At 49.4% G+C, this 19,480-nt stretch overlaps 1 protein-coding gene across 3 annotated transcripts in view; it reads left to right on the top strand.

Moving 5' to 3' along the window:
- GANC (glucosidase alpha, neutral C) overlaps positions 1-19,480 on the top strand; it is a 594,745-nt gene that overhangs the window by 30,842 nt on the left and 544,423 nt on the right. For all 3 annotated transcript variants that reach the window (XM_075331191.1, XM_075331189.1, XM_075331190.1), the window contains exons 3-5: positions 10,114-10,170; positions 12,062-12,170; positions 17,896-18,023. In XM_075331191.1, coding sequence (XP_075187306.1) covers positions 10,114-10,170; positions 12,062-12,170; positions 17,896-18,023 — 294 coding nt within the window. The remainder of the gene's footprint in view (positions 1-10,113; positions 10,171-12,061; positions 12,171-17,895; positions 18,024-19,480) is intronic.

Raw genomic sequence — 19,480 nt, 5'->3', positions numbered from 1 at the left:
TGCCAGTTCCTCCATCGTGCTGCTTGGGGCTGTAGGTATTGGAGAGGTTGGTAGGGCAGGGGCCACCACGACGGGGGCCGTCTCAACGGGCCACGGGGCTGGCTCCAAGATTTCTGAAGCTGGGGGCTGCAATGCTTTAATGGCCCGTTCCTTTAACACGGCAAAGTCCACATCAGGGTGTTCTAGGGCCCACAGCCGGAGTTGTTTGCGATCCTCAGGGGACCTCATCCCCTGCACAAATTGCTCTACTAACATCTTGTTGCTGTCCGCCTCATTGATAGGATTCACCCGCTTTAGCGTGCGGAGGGCGGTTTGCAGACGTAAAGCATAGTCCCGAATGCTATCCACAGACCGTTGCCGGCACTGGTAAAACTGCATCCTCAGCTCAGCTTCAGTACGGGTCTCAAAGGCAGTCTGTAGCTTCTCAAAGATGGTGGCTACAGAGAACCAGTCCCCCTCGGCCCAGGTCTCTGCCTCCTGCTCAGCCGCGCCGGTTAACTGGCCCAGCACTACCGCTGCACGTTGCTTATCAGTCAGGGGGTACAGTTCTAGCAACGGGTTAAGCTTTTTCCGGAAGACCTGTAAAGCATCAGGTTTCCCGTCATACTGCGGTAGCCAGGTAGCTCCGGGCGCATAGGGCAAGGAGAATGGCATCACCTAAGCGAGCACGGGGGCCGCGTCACCTCCCGCCAGCGCGGCCGGGACCTGGGCAGGCCCATTCCCATCCACGGGTGCCACTGCGGCTGCAACCACCGCTCCTCCAGCGGCTCCGTCGGGCGCAGACATCTTGTTTCCGTCCCCCTTAGCCTCTTTCCGGCCCCTCCTCTATCGGGGCGGGGTTTTGGCCTTCGCGCCTCTACTACTCGAGAAGACGCTCGAGCGGGAACTTTTCGCGCCAAAGATGGCGACTTCTGAAATTTTCCAGCCGGACACCTCCGGCGGTCACAAGGCGCACCTCTACCCAACGGCAGAGCGGTAAGATCCTGTTCGTGACGCCAAGTTGACGCGGGCGGAGGAGGGGACGCCGCGCTCTCCCACTGCTCGGGTCCGGCTGCCGCTGCGGCTGCTGCGGCCTGCTGCTGCTGCTCGGTGGCTCGAGCGAAGGGCCGGATCCCGGGGACTCGAGCGGCGCTCCTCGCCCGTGAGTGAAAGGGGATTGGTTTTTGGGATAGTTTATTGTCCGTGACGCCACCCACGGTTGTGGTGATTTGTTGACACCACCGCTGCTCTGTATGGGGATCCCGGGAGTGATGGTATGGAGCAGCTAGATGTTAGTCCTCCCCTCCGTGGGTAGGGGGTTGGTTGTCCCGGGGCCCAGTGATGAGGTGGGTGATGCAGGGCTCGGTGGGCGCAGGGACGCGGGGGCAGCGCTGTGCCTTGTGGCACTGTGGTACTCACTCAGCCTGAGACGATGACACAGTTCTCGGTAAAACACACGGCTGGAAAGACGGTTCCCACGGACGGCTGCCCTTGCTTTTCCCCAGAAGTTGACGGTGACGGTCCCTTTTCCTGCACCTAAGATGATGATGGTTGTGATGGGTTCCCACCGGTAACCCGCTCCCCGGCTTGGATATGGGCCGGAGGAGCCCTACTTTGCCCGCAGGCGCTGGCCCTGAGAAACTGGTGCCCTGGCGGTGGCGGTGTCTCTCTGTAACGGTTGGACTGTTGCCTTCAATCGGGACTTGCTTGTTGGGAGACCCAGAGGTCCCCTTCACTAACGGATTTGGCAAATTCACGGCGACTCCTAGCCTTGCCGGGATCCGAAAGGCCCCTGCCACTGGTGCTGACTGCTCTTCGTATACCGCTCCGGTACCGCCGGGCCACCACCCGTCCGCGGTCCTTCCAGCAACCTCCAAGCAGTCACCCCTGCAGACAGTCACCGCCGTCTGCTGACCTTGCTGTCTCAGTCCGGGTCACACACCCGGACCAGCTTCAGGCTTTCTTAACTGTCACTTTTTACTCCTTCTCTCAAGCTCCTCTACCACTTCCTTCTACTTCACTCCCCTGGCTTGAACTGCCTTGTTCTCCCGCCTCCAGGGCTGTGAACTCCTCGGTGGGTGGAGCCAACCGCCTGGCCCACCCCCTGGTGTGGACATCAGCCCCTGGAGGAAGGCAACAAGGATTTTAGGTTAGCCTTGGTGTTCCTAACTGGGGTGTAGGGTGTGGTGGTGTTATGACCTGTGACCCCTGGCTTGCCCAGGGCGTCACATATTTATCTGTGTACATCCAGTATTCACCGATATGGTCATATTATTTCAGCTCCATTATAAGAGTGAACAAGGCCGGATTTGATGAAGTCACATGTGAGCATATAGGTGAATACATTCATCTATAGAAGCCTCCTACTCTCTTTTTTTATTGATGGAGTGTGTACATGGATGTAATGTAGTGTGAATGTATTTATATACTCACCTACCGCCGGTCTTCCACTGACGTCACTGCTCTCCAGTATCCTGGGTCACACCATACTCCAAGCCAGAAATCTCTTTTACAAAGTCTATAAAGCCTCTTTTTGAACCTCTTTCTGACGCTCCATAGATTTGCATTGTGAAAGTCACTTTTGGATCCTACAGAGCAGTGTGACCTGGAGACACTGTAGAGTGATGACATCACTGAGAAGAGGAGCAGAACAGCGCTGGACACCGAAGACAGCGGCTGTGCGTGAGGATATTGTCACACTCGCACTACACTCCATATACACTTTCCATCAGTAAACAAGTTAGTGGGAGCCTCTTTTATTATGTCTATGGTGCGGCTGTTTTTGGTTGTATTTCCTCTGTATCTCATCTGTGTTCACCCATGGTATAGAGCGCTGAGGAACCTGACAGTGGATACGTTTCCATAATTTTTTTGTGGTGTGAAGGGGGGCTCCATAAAGATTTCTTACACAGGGGCCCCCTGCAGTCTGTGTTCTCCCCTGGGGTGCAGGTCTCCAGAAGCACAAGCTGGGCACAATATATGGATACTACAATGCACTGGGCACTACAGGGGCTTATTTGTAATTTTTAATTGTGCAACATTCGCTACATTTGATTCCATGGGTGTTGTCTACACTGTGTGCAGAATTATTAGGCAAATGAGTATTTTGATCACATGATCCTTTTTATTCATGTTGTCCTACTCCAAGCTGTATGGGCTTGAGAGCCAACTACCAATAAAGTAAATCAGGTGATGTGCATCTCTGTAATGGGGAGGGGTGCGGTGTAATGACATCAACACCCTATATAAGGTGTGCTTAATTATTAGGCAACTTCCTTTCCTTTGGCCAAATGGGTCAGAAGAGAGATTTGACGGGCTCTGAAAAGTCTAAAATTGTGAGATGTCTTTAGAGGGACGCAGCAGTCTTGAAATTGCCAAACTTTTGAAGTGTGATCACTGAACAATCAAGCGTTCATGGCAAATAGCCAACAGGGTCGCAAGAAGCGTGTTGGGCAAAAAAGGTGCAAAATAGCTGCCCATGAATTGAGGAAAATCAAGCGTGAAGCTGTCAAGAGGCCATTTCCCACCAGTTTGGCCATATTTCAGAGCCGCAACGTTAGTGGATTATCAAAAAGCACAAGGTGTGCCATACTCAGGGACATAGAGTAATAATGGAGAAGGGGTTTTATGCCGCGCTATTCACCAGGCACAAGGACGAGAAGATATTCAATGTTCCTTTATTGTAGCTTGAGTCTACGCATTTCAGGAGCTCTGCTCCCTTCATCAGGACATAAGGCACAAAATTAACATATGAGATATGAAGGGAGCAGAGCTCCTGAAACGAGTAGACTCAAGCTACAATAAAGGAACATTGAATATCTTCTTGTCCTTGTGCCTGGTGAATAGCGCGGCATAAAACCCCTTCTCCATTATTACTCTCTGTTATCTACCACGGGGGCTGCAGCAGAATTCACCTTAATACCACATGCTTATACAGGAGTTGTGACTGGCACAACTCTTTGAGGTGAGTGCAAATCTTCCACTTCTCTCGGTATATACCGGGTAAGACCCTATTGCACTTTCTATTTCCACAGTTTTTATACTCAGGGACATGGCCAAGGTAAAGAAGGCTGCAAAACCACCACCTCTGACCAAGAAACAACAGATAAAACGTCAAGACTGGGCCAAGAAATATCTTCAGACTGATTTTTGAAAGGTTTTATGGACTGATGAAATGAAAGTGACTTTTGATGGGCAGATGGATGGGCCAGAGGCTGGATCAGTAAAGGGCAGAGAGCTCCACTCCGACTCAGACGACAGCAAGGTGAAGGTGAGTACTGGTATATGCTGGTATCATCAAAGATCAACTTGTGGGACCTTTTCGGGTTGAGGATGGAGTGAAGCTCAACTCCCAGACCTACTGCCAGTTTCTGGAAGACAACTTCTTCAAGCAGCGGTACAGGAAGAAGTCGGTATCGTTCAAGAAAAACATGATTTTCATACAGGACAATGCTCCATCACATGCATCCAACTACTCCATAGCGTGGCTGGCCAGTAAAGCTCTAAAAGATGGAAAAATAATGACACGGCCCCCTTGTTCACCTGATCTTAACCCCATAGAGAACCTGTGGTCCCTCATAAAAGGTAAGATCTACAGGGAGGGAAAACAGTGCACCTCTGGGAACAGTGTCTGGAGGCTGTGGTGGCTGCTGCACGCAATGTTGATCGTAAACAGATCAAGCAATGACAGAATCTATGGATGGTCGGCTGCTGAGCGTCATCAGAAAGAAAGGTGGCTATATTGGTCACTAATTTTTGGGGTTTTGTTTTTGCATGTCAGAAATATTTATTTCTAAATGTTGTGCAGTTATATTGGCTTACCTGGTGAAAATAAACAAGTGAGATGGGAATATATTTGGTTTTTATTAAGTTGCCTAATAATTCTGCACAGTAATAGTTACCTGCACAAACAGATATCCTCCTAAGATAGCCAAATCTAAAAAAAAACACTCCAAGCTCCAAAAATATTAAGCTTTGATATTTATGAGTCTTTTGGGCTGATTGAGAACATAGTTGTTAATCAATAATAAAAAAAATCCTCTAAAATACAACTTGCCTAATAATTCTGCACGCACACCATATATGTATTCCCAGAGGGGTGTAATTTCCAAAATATTGTTACTTGAGGGGGTTTCTGCTGTTCTGGCACATGGGGGCTCTACAAATGTAGTCCGAAAACTATTGTAGGAAAATCTGTGCTCCAAAAGTAAAATAGCGCTCCTGAGCCCTGCTGTGTAGCCAAACAGTACAGTACAGTCACATGTGGGGTATGGCCACTTTTAGAAGAAATTGTGTAGCACATTAGGGGGCATTTTCACCTATTTCCCTTGTGAAAAGTGTAAATATGAGCTAAAACAACATTTTAGTCGTAAAAATGTGGTTACTGTATTTTTTCTTCACCGCCCAATAATATAAAATATTGTAACCTACCTGTAGTGTCCATATGCTCACAGCACCCCCAGGTTAAATTATGTTAGGGGTGCAGTTTGTAAAATGGGGTCATTTGTGGGTTTTCTGCTGTTCTGCCACCTCAAGGACTTTGCCAATGTGACATGGCACCCACAAACCATTCCAGCAAAATCTAAAGTGCAATATGGTACTCTTTCCCTTCTCAGCTTTGCACTGTATGTCAAAAGTAGTTCTCAATTACATTGAGGGTATTGGCGCACTCAGGAAAAATAACACAGAAGCTATGTAGTCTATTTTTTTTATTATTAGCCCTTTTAAAACTAAAAACATTTTAGTGAGAAAGATGTAATTATTTTTTCTTCACCACTGAATGGTATACATTTCTGTGGCACACCTGTGCTATTAATATGCTCACTGCACCCCTAGGTCAATTAATTGAAGGGTGTAGTTTGTAAAATTGGGTCACTTATGAGGAGTTCAGCTTTTCTGGCATGTAAGAGGCTCTTCTGATGTGTCATGGCACCCCCAAATGATTCCAACTGAATCTGAACTCCAATATGGTGTTCCTTCCCTTCTGAGCTTTACATTGTGCCACAAAAGTAGTTTTTTTTATTGACGAAAATAGGAGAAATTATATAATAACCAATTGTATGGTCCATTTTCTCCTAAAATGGTATTTTTTTATTTTCACAGCCAATATTATACAATTCCATGAAACAAATTAAGTTTTAAATTGCTCACTTCACCGCTAGATGAGAGGTGTAGTTTCCAGATTGAGGTCACTTGTGGGGGGATTCTGCTGTTTTGCCATGTCAAGAAAACTTCAAATGTTACATGGCGTCCACAATCTATTCCAGCCAAAATGGCACTCTAAAATTCAAATGGGGATCCTTCCGTTTTAAGCTCTGGCGTGCTCCCAAACAGTAATTTTACACCACATATGGGGCGTCCCTGTACTCAGTACGTCCGGGTGGTGGAAACACTGGACCATACACCGGTTTCCCTTGAGGAGGCAGCCAGGCCGGTCACCCCGCCAGAGGGTCTGGATGCACGGCAGCCGAAGCACTATTGGTAGCCACGGGGGAACACTATTCTCCTTAAGGAGACTTTGCAAGCCAGTCTGGCTGCCAAGTAAGGGGACTTATAGCTGCCACGCCCCCAGACAGTCCGTAGGGGAGCTGGAAAGGTGGATGTCGCTGAGCACACGGAGTTCTGGACGGTAGTCCGGGTGACGAGGCTCAGGGTCCGAGGCCGGGTTGTAGGGTCAGGCGGGATCCGGAACCTGCTGAGCGATGGGACGGGTCACCAAACGGAGCCAGGGACTGGAGACTGGCGGAGCTGCAGAGGTGGTGGAACATCCGCCGAAGTCACCGTCAGGGTACTGGAATGGACGTGGTTCGGAGCGGCTGGCGTGGCAGGACAGGCTCTGCGAGACAGACAGGGTTAATACAGGGCAAAGCAATACGGGGACCTGAACTCCTAGCTCACTAAACACGTAGAACAGGCCACGCCCACCAGGAAAGAGAATCCTAATATACCCTGTACCTGTCTATGCAATTTCCTGTTTCAAGGTGCTGGCCCTTTAAGAAAGGGTCAATGACCGCGCGCGCACCCTAATGCGCATGCGCGAGGCCCGTGTGCCAGAAGCCAGTCCAGGGAGCGGTGCAGAGTTAGCAGGGGTGCCCGGCAGGGTATCCCACGTCGCTGAGGAGTGCCGGGAGCGGGGAGCTGGACGCATGGAGGGCGCAGGCGAGGAAGAGGAGGCCGGGACCGGAGTGGTGAGCCGGGGACGCCGCCGGGAAGCGGGGAGCGGACCACGGGAACCAGAGAGCGGGGCACGGGGACCGGGAAGCGTGACAGTATGGTTCACTTTCTTCTATTACTCTTGTGAAAATGAAGAAAATGGAGGTTAAAGCAACATTTTTGTTACAAAATTCTGTGAAGCACCTGTGGATTTAAGTTGTTTATCACACATCCAGATAAATTCTTTGAGGGGTCTTGTTTCCAAAATGGAGGTACTTGTGGGGATTTTCCACTATTTAGGCACATCAAGGGGCTCTGCAAGTGCAACACTGCTTTTGCTATCTATTCCAAACAGTTTTGCTCTCCAAAATTCAAATAGCTTCCCTTCTGAGCCCTGCCTAGTTTTCCACTACATATGGGGTATTAGTATACTCAGGAGAAATTGTACAACAAATGTATGGTCCATTTTTTCTTGGTACCCTTGTGAAAATGAAAAAAATAGGGCTAAAGCAATACTTCTATGGGAAAAAGTAATGTGGTCCCTAAAAAAATTGGTTTTGTAAATTTTGTGAAAAAAATGAGAAATTACTGATTAAATTATAACCTTTCTAACTTCCTCCTAACCCAAAATAAAGTAGAGATGTGGCAAATGTTACGTATTAATGATTTTGTGGGAAATAACTATCTAGTTTAAGGGCATAAAAATTTAAAGTTTCAAAGTTCGACAATTGCGAAATGTTCACTTTTTTGTGAAATTTATTCAGAAATAAACACAAATCATATCTACCAATATTTAATACCAACATGAAGCACAATGTGTCACGAAAAAAACAATCTCAGAATCACTGGAAAATATTGAAGCGTTCCAGAGTTATCATATGCAGTGACACTGGTCAGAATTGTAAAATGGTGTCACAGGGTATATGGAGATATGACAGGTGACCCTAAACTGGCCCTCAGACTTGGGACTGTGTTTTATCTTATCTTGGAGGTAGGTTTAATAGTAACCAGGTCTGAGCCCCCAGCATGGCCCTAAACCCTGTCCGGGGCCTTATATTACTCTCCCTCTTGGCAGGCAGTGAAACACAAAGAGAAAACCCCACAAAATGACATGGACAAGGGAGAACTGAAACGCATACACACAACACTCAGCACACACAGGACAGACAATATGTGTACTCGTTAGTAACAAATAATAGGAGGAAGTAACACACAATAGGGAAACACTGACACCACTCAGAAGCGCAGCATGTCTCACCATGAACAGAAGAAACACCAAGACCAGGATCGCAGAAACTATCATCGGCACATGCAGGAAGGAAGGCGTGCTTAATATAGGGAGGAGACATCTACACTTGGCAATCAGCAACCTGAGCATTTAGGCCCTGCTCACCAGTCTGCAGGGATTAACTCCTGCAGAGTTGCAGACAAGTGAACCTGAACCAGCCGATGCCCGATCCTGGCTGAACAATCCAAAAGCCTATGGTTGATTTTCAGATTCTGTAGTTTGAATAGAGTCTGACGCCACCTTGCCAGCAGATGTGTGCAGAGCTGAACATGACAAATTAGTCTGGTCAGGAAGTTGATAACAGACTTGGGTTTTAAAGGGAACCTGTCACCAGATTTTTCCCTATAAAACTAAAAGAATCATCTACATTTCTCTCTGTTAGAGTATTTAGTTCTCCGGCTGTATCGAGATGACTAGGTCATCGTAGGCACGCCCCACGGCTACTTCTAGTTGTGTGTCAGGATTAGGTCTGCAGTCCGTTAAGGTTCCAGCCACTCTGGTTACTTTTTGGGTTTCCGCATTTTTGATCCTCCTCAGTCACTGAATCATAACACCCTCCCATCTGGCCAACACAGGTAATTAGCATACCTAACGGCCAAGTTTTATAAAGTTATTTTTGGGGTCTGGAAGGGGAGTCAGGGCCAAGGTGCACCTTCTTAGAATGCAGCCCAGGAGCTGCAGAAGGGGATTCTTTTAGTTTAATAGGGAAAAATCTGGTGACAGGTTCCCTTTAAAGGGAACCTGTCATCAGAAATTTGGCTTTCAACCTAAAAGTTTCCCCCTCTGCAGCTCGTGGGCTGCATTCTAGCAAGGTTTCTATACTTTTTGTGCCCCCTTTTAAACCAAAATAAATACTTTATAAAACTGTACCTTTCGGTTTGAAAATCTTGTAAATTATCCATGGGGGCGGGCTCTCTGGCGTCCGTTGCTGTATCTTACGCCGTCCCCATGCTCCAAATCATCCCTCAGGATGCCGCCCACTGCGCTCGAGGTCCCGTGCACGCCAGGACACCTAGTGACGTGGTCGCAGGCACGAGAGTATGGGCAGCGCTGTGATTGCATCGCAAGTGCCTGCCCATACTCTCGTGGGCGCGCTCTCCCCTCTGTACGTCGCTCAGATCCTCCGCTTCTCCTGTAGTGGCCTGCTCCGCTCCTCCCATCTATTTCCTGCTGCAGGGTACGATGGGAAGGAGGTGACGTCGGGCCGGCGCAGAACGCTGAAGGCAGTGGGGAAAGGGCAGGCACGAGAGTATGGGCGGGCACTTGCGATGCAATCACAGCGCCGCCCATAATCTCGTGCATGCGACCACGTCACCAGGTGTCCCGGCGTGCATGGGACCTCAGGCGCAGTGGGGGCGGCGTTCTGAGGGATGATTTGGAGCGTGGGGGGACGGCGTAAGATACAGCAACGGACGCCACACGGCCCGCCCCCATGGACAATTTACAAGATTTTCAAACCAAAAGGTACAGTTTTATAAAGTATTTATTTTGGTTTAAAAGGGGGCACAAAAAGTATAGAAACCTTGCTAGAATGCAGCCCAGGAGCTGCAGAGGGGGAAACATTTAGGTTGAAAGCCAAACTTCTGATGACAGGTTCCCTTTAAGGGGTTAAGTGAAACCAGTTTTTAAATTTAGTAAACTACAAAAAGTACAATATTCATTTAATATAAAAGTGTTTTGTTTTTACTTTGCAGTGTCCTTATTGAAAACAAGAGTAAATTTAAGACCTGCAAACAGATTGGCTTTTACAGGTAAGTGTCCAGCCGCGGCGTATATACAGTGCTGGGGAACTATTTGGTGCCTTGTATTTAGTTGTCACTAATTTTCCGGATACGTGCAAGGATAATAATATGTGAAATGGGTATGAGTCTCAATCTGCATTATTTTGTGTGCCTAGGCTGCTGTTAAAAACATCCATGCTGATTTTCAGAATTCAGTTTGTGACCTATGTAAGATGTTTGACGTGTCTATAACTGCAGTGGTAGGATCTAACGTTGACAATTTAACCCCTTAGATGCCGCAGTCAATAAAGATAGCAACATTATTGCGAAACTCATAAAATTTGCAGATAGGAGGAGTAGCCAACACTAGAAAGGAAAGAGAGGGTATTCAGAAGGCCCAAGACACCCGAACAATGGGTTGAGGAGAACAGAATGATGTTTACCAGGGACAAATGCAATGTCCTACATCTGGGTAAAAGAAATGTAAAAAGCATACATAGTATAGGAGATATAGAACTAGGTGATAGCACCGGGGAAAAGGACATGAGCATAATAGTGGATCCCAGATTCAACATGAGCCAACAATGCAGAGCTGCAGCTAAAAAGGCCAACAAAATTCTGGGATATATCAAGACAAGCATTGAATCTAGCTCGAGAGAGGAAATTATTGCCCTATACACTGCCATGGTTAGACCCCACCTGGAATACTGTGTACAGTTCTGGGCGCCCCAATTCAAGAAAGACATCGATATATTGGAGCAAGTCCAGGGAAGAGCAACCAAGATGGTAGAAGGTCTTCAAACCATGGCCTACGAAGACCAGCTACAAGAACTAGGGATGTTTAGTTTGAAAAAGAGAAGGCTGAGAAGAGACTTAATAGCGGTCTACAAATATCTGAAAGGTAGTCACAGTGCAGAGGGAACTACCCTATTCTGCTTAGCACAAGGAAGTACGAGAAGCAATGGGATGAAATTTAAAGGAAGGAGATTCAGATTAAACATTAGAAAAAACTTTCTGACAGTGAGGGCAGTCAGGGAGTGGAACAGGCGACCACGGGAGGTGGTGAGGGCAGTCAGGGAGTGGAACAGGCGACCACGGGAGGTGGTGAACTCTCCATCAATGGAAATCTTCAAGCGGAAACTAGATAAACATATAGCTTGGATGATTTAGCAAAGCCTGCACTCACAGGTGTTGGACCCGTTGGCCCTTAAGGTCCCTTCTAACTCTACCATTCTATGATTCTATGATTCTATGATCTAAGCAGATGACACATTGGAGGAGGTAATGCCACTTCCCATGGTTTGTCGTTTTGTACTCCTAGGTATTGCGTCCAGTGCTCCAATCCCTCCTCCCCTGGTTTATTGACATCCCCCTGGTGGAGGTTGCTGGTAACCTATAGCGGCAAAAGAAATGTTAATTCATCCAGAAGTGATGGGGTTGGATTACTGACCGCTTGACTGTTCCTGATCGCAGCCAGATAGATATTCTATGGTAGGTTTATATACAGTAAATGCTTTTCTGTAAAGTGGTTTCTCTGATTAGGTTCCATTTAAAACATTACAAGTACACGATGCAGAGTCAGCAATAAAGGAAAAAAAGATTTTATCTCAATTTGAGTCATGAAAAGTCGATGTGCCACAGCCTCACAGCCTCACAGACTTCACAAGTTATGTTAATTGTTTATAGCTTTCTATGAATGCGTGTGGCATACAATATATCAAGTACATAGGATTCATTTGTTGGAATGAAGCAAACATATGGAATATTGAAAAGCATAGCTGAGACCACACACCTGCACTTATGTGCCCGAACCACAATGCACCCATGAGAAAACTAATGTATACAGTAAGATTGTGGTATCGCATAGAGCATTACAGATTTTTACAAATGTATATGTGATGTTAAATTTGTATATATCCAGGAGACAGAAGCTCTTTCATCTTGACCGGTCGCCATACTTTGCCGATTTGAGCACACTGAATACAGAGGATGGCATTGTTACTCTAAGCCTCATTCACCAAGAAACACAGGTTAGTATTATCATTTACATGGAGTTATTGTGTTGATGATGAATTTTCTAAGACTGTTGGATATTCTCTTTTGTAAAAAAGTAAAGGACATAAGCAAAATTGCTGATATTACACAAAATCCCATGGCAGTTTATTGTTTCGGGGATGTATTTAAGGGTCGCACCACAGGAAGGGTGCACTGCCAACTACTTTCTCCCTTGATGAAGCGGCCAGCTACTTGCTGAGGGCCGCGAAACATACGTCGGGGCCATCTCCACCTTCAAACTCCGGTAATGTTTCCCTGACTTAGGGTTCATGTTCTTATATTTCTACAACTATGGCAATTATGGGTAAGAATCTGTTTTTAAAGAAAATCTACTTTCTCCTGGAGTTCCAGGAATTTCTCCTTTTCTTCATGTGTTCTCACCCAGGTCAGGGTGTTTCCGTGCACCAGAGGTAAGACTTGGGAGTGAAGAGGGGAGAGCTGAAGTTTCTTCTCTTTTTTGATATTAACCTTTAAAGGTCCTCATGGTCTTTTCATATCTGCACTTTGCATGTGTGCCGTCCCGTGGCCCCGTTACCTTCAGGTCGTCTCAGGGTCTTCGGGGACGGCGCGTCCTGGGTCCTTCTGGTCACAGGTAGGTTGACTTCTATAGGATTCGTGACACCACTCTCGGTATTGCGGTCAGGGCGACCGCCACTGCAGATTAGGGGACGCCTGGGGCCGATGTTGAATGCAGTTAGATGTGGTGGCCTCCCGAGAGTGAGGCTGGCCCCAGGGCCCAGTGTAGGTGTGTAGTACCACAGGTTGCAGAAGAACTCACACGCACAGCAGGAATGTCTTTCATGGTTTTTAACTCACTTCAGGTGGCAGGGGTGAGTAATCCGGACGATGCTGTGATACTCCAAGTGGAAACCAGGCTCCTTCAGGCTGACTTGTGAGGGTGGCTACTGACTTGCCTTCCTAGCCCTTGTGTTTTTGTGGTGACCCAGACTTGTAGTCCTACGGGGTCACCCAGGGAAGTTGCTTCTGCCTGTTCTCCCCTCCTTTTGGCCCGTCTGCTTGTAGCCTGGACCAGGTCACTCCGGCTGCTTGTCTCTTGTGAACTATGGGCCCTCTCGTTGCTACGTGGCTCCAGACTCTGTGGTGTTATGGTGGAGGGTATGAAGTACCCCCACCTGCAAGTTTGGCAGGCCAACTGAATGGGACCCTGCGCTGGGGACCTGTAACCCCGTGTGGCCTGGTCCTCTCCTGGCAGTCCCCGTACTCAGCCATCCCTCTGCACTCTGGCCTTAGGTGGATTTCGGGCGGCACTACCAGGTGACCGTTCTCCTCCGTCAGTAACTACTGTACTGCGGTGTCTGACTAGTGACAGCCTCCAGGTCTCCTCCTTTGCGACGGCTCTCCCTGAGCTTCACTTCAGACTGACTCACTACTTCCTACCCTCTGTGCCTGCCTACGCAACTTAGCAACCAGGCTTTTTACCACACCACTTGAGTGGAGATGGAGGCCACGCCCCCTCCTGGATTCCCCAGGGGTCCCTTCAAAGATCATTGTGGGAGACCTGATTACTATGCGTCTGTGTAACCACAACCCGGTCAGCCTTCTGGATTACCTGTGTTGTACTGCCCCCAGCATGGGTGCAGTACCCAATGGTGCCTGACCAGGTCAGGGGCACCACATTCCCCCTTAGTTATCAACAGCACGTCCTCGGGCTGTAAAGACAAACATTTTTAAAATGCATAAAACAGCAAAAACATAAAAGCATCATAAAACATTGTAAAACCACCAGGTACCATACATCACCACCCTCCACCCACAAATCCGTTACCCACCCAAAACTCTCTCAGGAGGAAGGTCACCGTTCCTTTTAGCAACCAGGTCTGGGCCAACAGCTTCCCCAGACCTTTCCTCCAATCTTCCTCTCCCGTCGAGCTGCCCCTTCGGCCACTTCTGGCAGGATGTAGAGGCGGCTTTCTTGGTCTGGTGGTTAACAGGGTATACCCTGCCTTGTGGAGCCGTGCCTTCGGCCTCTTCTGGCAGGAATGTAGAGGTGGCATCCACAGTTGATACAGACAGGGTACCCTCTTTGTGGTGGAGAGCCAGGCCCCATAAACAGGCGTGCTCCCTGGTCACAGGCGAGCCAGGCCCATAAACAGGCAGGCTCTGGTGGAGGTACCATTCAAGGTAACTACATACACTGCGAGAGTTTGTGGCTATAGCCAGTTCATAGCCTTATGGTTCGTATTTTTCAAAAGTGCACAAACCAGGTGCAAGTGGACTTAATTTCTCACATTAATTCATGTGGGTACATTCTTGAACTTTCTCTAACGTTGCAAACTTCAACTTGTAACTTTGCTGTACTTTTCTTTAATTTACTTTACATGGACTCTTCTGCCTTCTCCTTACCAGGGCTTGGGCCTGTAGGGCTGTGGCACCTGTCAATCACTGTGTCTCTATCGTCGTCTGTGTTGTCTGTTTCTTCATCTGGTTCTTTGTCTTTATCTATTCCTTTTTCTGTTTCTTTCTCTTTTTCTTTGGTGGAAACTGCTGGGCTGTGGAAGGGGTTCCTGGGGCATGGCATTACGTCCCAGCGGGAGTACGGCAACATCTCGGCCTCCGGGCCTCCTTCAATCACACATGGTGCGGCATCCTCCTCTGATGGGGTCGACTCCTCAGCCTCCTGGCCTCCCCTCCCCCTTAGTTCCCCTGAGCACTACTCGGGTGGCAGCACTGGGGACAGGCTTCTCTCCTTGGGACAATCTGAGCCGGGGCAGCCGCTGGGATCACTCCGTGCAACCGCCTGGGCACGACGTACTGGTCCACCAAGTCTTTTGGGAATCGCGCCTCCAGCTCTGCCTTGAATCTCAAGAACGCAGGGTCTTCTCCCGGCGGGGACGCAGGACCTGGTTCTTCGGTCAGCGGCTGGGGTGTGGTGGCTGTTTCTGCCTTGCAGGCTAGAGTAGATGGCCTTGCGGCCTGGTCTTGGCGGGCCGAGCCTAGCGTGGCGGCGGCCTGGCCTTGGCGGGTCGGGCTGGGCGTCGCTGCTGCGGCTTGGTCTTGGCAGGCCGGGCTGGGCGTCGCTGCTGCGGCTTGGTCTCGGCAGGCCGGGCTGGGCGTCGCTGCTGCGGCTTGGTCTTGGCAGGTCGGGCTGGGCGTCGCAGCGGCGGCTTGATCTCGGCAGGCCGGGCTGGGCGTCGCTGCTGTGGCTTGGTCTTGGCAGGCCGGGCTGGGCTTCGCTGCTATGGCATGGTCTTGGCAGGCCGGTCTGGGCGTTGCTGCTGTGGCTTGGTCTCGGCAGGCCGGGCTGGGTGTCGCTGCTGTGGCTTGGTCTTGGCAGGTCGGGCTGGGTGTCGCTGCTGCGGCTTGGTCTGGGCGGGCCGAGACTGGAGTGGCTGCGGCCTGGACTTGGCGGGCTGGGCGTCATCCCACCCGGCGTCTCTGTAGGGACCGCAAATTTCGCAGCGTGGGCGGTGGCGGGCATCACCTCCGGGGTCGCAGCAGGGATCTTCGTGGGCGTGACAGCTTGGCGCGCCGCGGGCATCGCAGCGGCCGCAGGTTGGGACAGCGCCGGCGGGGTCGGTACTCTCACGAGGGCAGGGGCAACACTGAACTCACTCATTGGCAGCATCATCGGTGTCTGGGTGGTCACCGCCCGGTGTGGCACTTGTTGCGCGGTCCACCTCTCATAGGCCCGAACCACTGTAGCCATCTCCCATAGCTCGGTGCGTCCTTCCCTGAGCTGCTGCACGATCCTGGCCTCCAGCCGGTCACAGAACTGGGCAAGCTCCCAGTCCCACCAGGCAGCGGAGCCTGGCTGTGGGTCTCTGTATGCAGACGCCATCCTCTCTGCTCTCTCTGCACGACCTTCCAGCTTCACTTCCTGCAGCTCTGTCTCTTCCCGCCGTCTCTGGACAACTCCACCTCCATCACTGGAGAGGTCAGAACGCTGCAGGGATTCTCTGGGTAGCCACACCTCTTCGTGGGCGGTTACTTCTTCTAGCGTGGGCTTCTGTTGTTTCTTGGCGCGCTTTTCATGGTGGCAATATGGCGGCGCTTCAAACTTTTTAAGCGGACCGCCAAGGCACATGGTCACCTGTCTTAACAGCTCTAGTGCTTATCCTGTTTGTAACGCCAGATTTGTGCCACCCCTTGGCCCCGTTAGCTTCAGGTTGTCTCTGAGTCTTTGGGGACGGCGCGTCCTGGGTCCTTCTGGTCACAGGTATGTTGACTTCTATAGGATTCGTGATGCCACTCTTGGTATTGCGGTCAGGGCGACCGCCACTGCAGATTAGGGGACACCTGATGTTGAATGCAGTTAGATGTGGTAGCCTCCCGAGAGTGAGGCTGGCCCCAGGGCCCAGTGTAGGTGTGTAGTACCACAGGTCGCAGAAGAACTCACACGCACAGCAGGAATGTCTTTCAGGGTTTTTACTCAATTCAGGTGGCAGGGGTGAGTAACCCGGACGATGCTGTGATACTCCAAGTGGAAACCAGGCTCCTTCAGGCTGACTTGTGAGGGTGGCTACTGACTCGCCTTCCTAGCCCTTGTGTTTTTGTGGTGACCCAGACTTGTAGTCCTACGGGGTCACCCAGGGAAGTTGCTTCTGCCTGTTCTCCCCTTTTTTGGCCCGTCTGCTTGTAGCCTGGACCAGGTCACTCCGGCTGCTTGCCTCTTGTGAACTATGGGCCCTCTCGTTGCTACGTGGCTCTGGACTCTGTGGTGTTATGGTGGAGGGTATGAAGTACCCCCACCTGCAGGTTTGGCAGGCTAACTGAATGAGACCCTGTGCTGGGGACCTGTAACCCCGTGTGGCCTGGTCCTCTCCTGGCAGTCCCCATACTCAGCCACTTCTCTGCACTCCGGCCTTAGGTGGATTTCAGGCGGCACTACCAGGTGTCCGTTCTCCACCGTCAGTAACCACTGTACCTGCGGTGTCTGACTAGTGACAGCCTCCAGGTTTCCTCCTTGCGACTTCTCTCCCTGAGCTTCACTGACTGACTGGCTCACTACTCCCTCCCCTCTGTGCCTGCCTCCGCAACTTAGCAACCAGGCTCTCAACCACATCCTTTGAGTGGCGATGGAGGCCACGCCCCCTCCTGGATTCCCCAGGGGTCCCTGCAAAGGTCAATGTGGGGGACCTGATTACTATGCGCCTGTAAAACCACACCTCGGTCAGCCTTCTGGATTACCTGTGTTGTACCAGCATGGGTGCAGTACTCAGTGGTACCTGACCAGGTCAGGGGCGCCACACATGCACTATGAACATAATTTAGTGTTCACTTTCTTACTGCCATTGGCTATTAGGACCTTGGACTATTCCCCTTTCCTCTATGTTTGTTTGTGCTATATTTGTGCGCTTTATTTATTACCATATTTATTACCATCTTTTTACCGGACGTTTGTACCAGATACATTTGCTACCCTTCCCATCCTTTTTCTGTATTACCTTTGCATATTATGTCCTGTATTCTTTTGCACTATGCACTTTGAACATTTTGAATACATTTTGTGTAATATCAGCAATTTGCTCATGCCCTTTCCTTTTTTACAAATGTTTTCTATGAGCTGCTGCTAACCAATTGTGGGCTCCTGCCACTTTGGTTTATGTCTATATTTTCCTCATGGACTTTAGGTTCTCATTGGATATTTATTCTCTTTGTATCTTTTGTGTGACGTTTGCATACTTTCACAATTCTATGACTGGCCGTATGTGTAATTTCAATAATTGCATCCCCCTCCAGGGAAAACTAAAGCTACAAATCATGGCCGTTCAAGGCAATATCTTTAGAATTAAGATCAATGAAGAGTCTTCTTTGAAACCCAGATTCGAGGTCCCTGATGTTTTGGTAAAGGAACCATCTGTTGAGCGGTAAGTGTCGCCTCTTCATTACTATCACGTTTCGACATGATTAGGGAAGCAGACAGGATCATGATTGCCGTGGCAGCTGGTGCGACCATACCGGCCGGGTAGGGGGCCGCATTACTCCATATATAACCTAGAACAAACACAGTGCATGGAAACACTGCACTAAATAAATAAGTGATAACACGTAAAAACACATAGGGTACTTAGTGGAATTATTTTTTAAATAAGAAGTGTGTAAAAGCCATCTTACCATGATGAGGTGTACCCAATCAGGATCTCACCTCACTATGTGACAACAGGCCGCAAAAGAGACGTGGGCCAAGAAGGACCTGGGAAGGCTATGTTTAACATTTGCCTGTGGAAAGCTGAATATATAAGGTGTCTTGAGCAAGTCAGCAGCACTCGCCCCTCTCGTATGCAGGAGTGTGCTGTGTTACGCTGCCGTGTGAAATCCAAGTGTCCCCATTACCTGGCGCCAACAGCTAAAAATGAGAGAACCAAAGAAAAAGCTTTCCAGTGCCAACAAGTGTAATATTTAATGTCTATTGCTTCATGAATCAACAGTATCCCATGCACCACTCCACCACTCGTGCTCAGAGCCGCTGTCAGGGCATTACAACCACGACTGGTGTACTGGGCCCGGTGAAGAGGGAAGGCCCGGGGTAAGTACATAACTTTATTAAGCCCCGGCTGCCCCCTCTTCACCGGGCCCACTGTAGCTTTAAATCTTCCTGTCTAGCCGCTTCACACGTGGCTACACAACACACCGTACGTGGTCGGGTCCTGGCAGATCATCTGCTCTCCAGACAGGACCTGCGGAGCTCAGTGCAGGCTCCGCACCCTCCTCCTCCTGTGCTGTCATTCATGGCTTCTCTCCTCGACATGGAGCTCCTGGCCAGACAGAGGCTGGTAAGATGGATGTGTAGTGACAGAGTGATAGAGGTCCTGGTCTGCTATACTGTGCACTGTGGTGGGCTGGATGGTGGACTAAGAGAGGGTCTGTACCTCGGTATGTTATTAGGGGCTTGGGGGGGCTGTGCATATTATAAGAAGCTGGGGGGCGGGTTTGAGCTGTGTATATTATATGGGCCTTGGGGTTTATTGTTTTGTTAATTATGAGGGGCTGAGGTCTGCTACACTTTGCCCTGCGAGGAGAGGTGCTGCACTCTCTACTGTTAAGGGCTAGGGGCATATTACCCTGTCTACTGTGTCTTGTGCTGTATACTGGGGACATATTGCCCTGTGTGCTGAGTGCTGCGCTGTATACTGGGGACATATTACCCTGTCTACTGTGTCTTGTGCTGAATAGAGTAGAAATCCAGCAATCTGGTCCAAAATAGGTTAAAATTAAATTCTTTCTTTATTTCATGTTCAAGTTAAAAAATTTTTTTTCATCATGAATTCATAGGAATAAATGTGAGAGGACGCGTTTCGAACAGAGATTGTTCTTAGTCTGTCTC

Source organism: Anomaloglossus baeobatrachus, chromosome 12 (assembly GCF_048569485.1).
Source record: "Anomaloglossus baeobatrachus isolate aAnoBae1 chromosome 12, aAnoBae1.hap1, whole genome shotgun sequence".
NCBI classification, from domain to species: domain Eukaryota; kingdom Metazoa; phylum Chordata; class Amphibia; order Anura; family Aromobatidae; genus Anomaloglossus; species Anomaloglossus baeobatrachus.
Note: the sequence above shows the minus strand (reverse complement) of the source record. Positions and strands in the feature narration are given on the sequence as shown.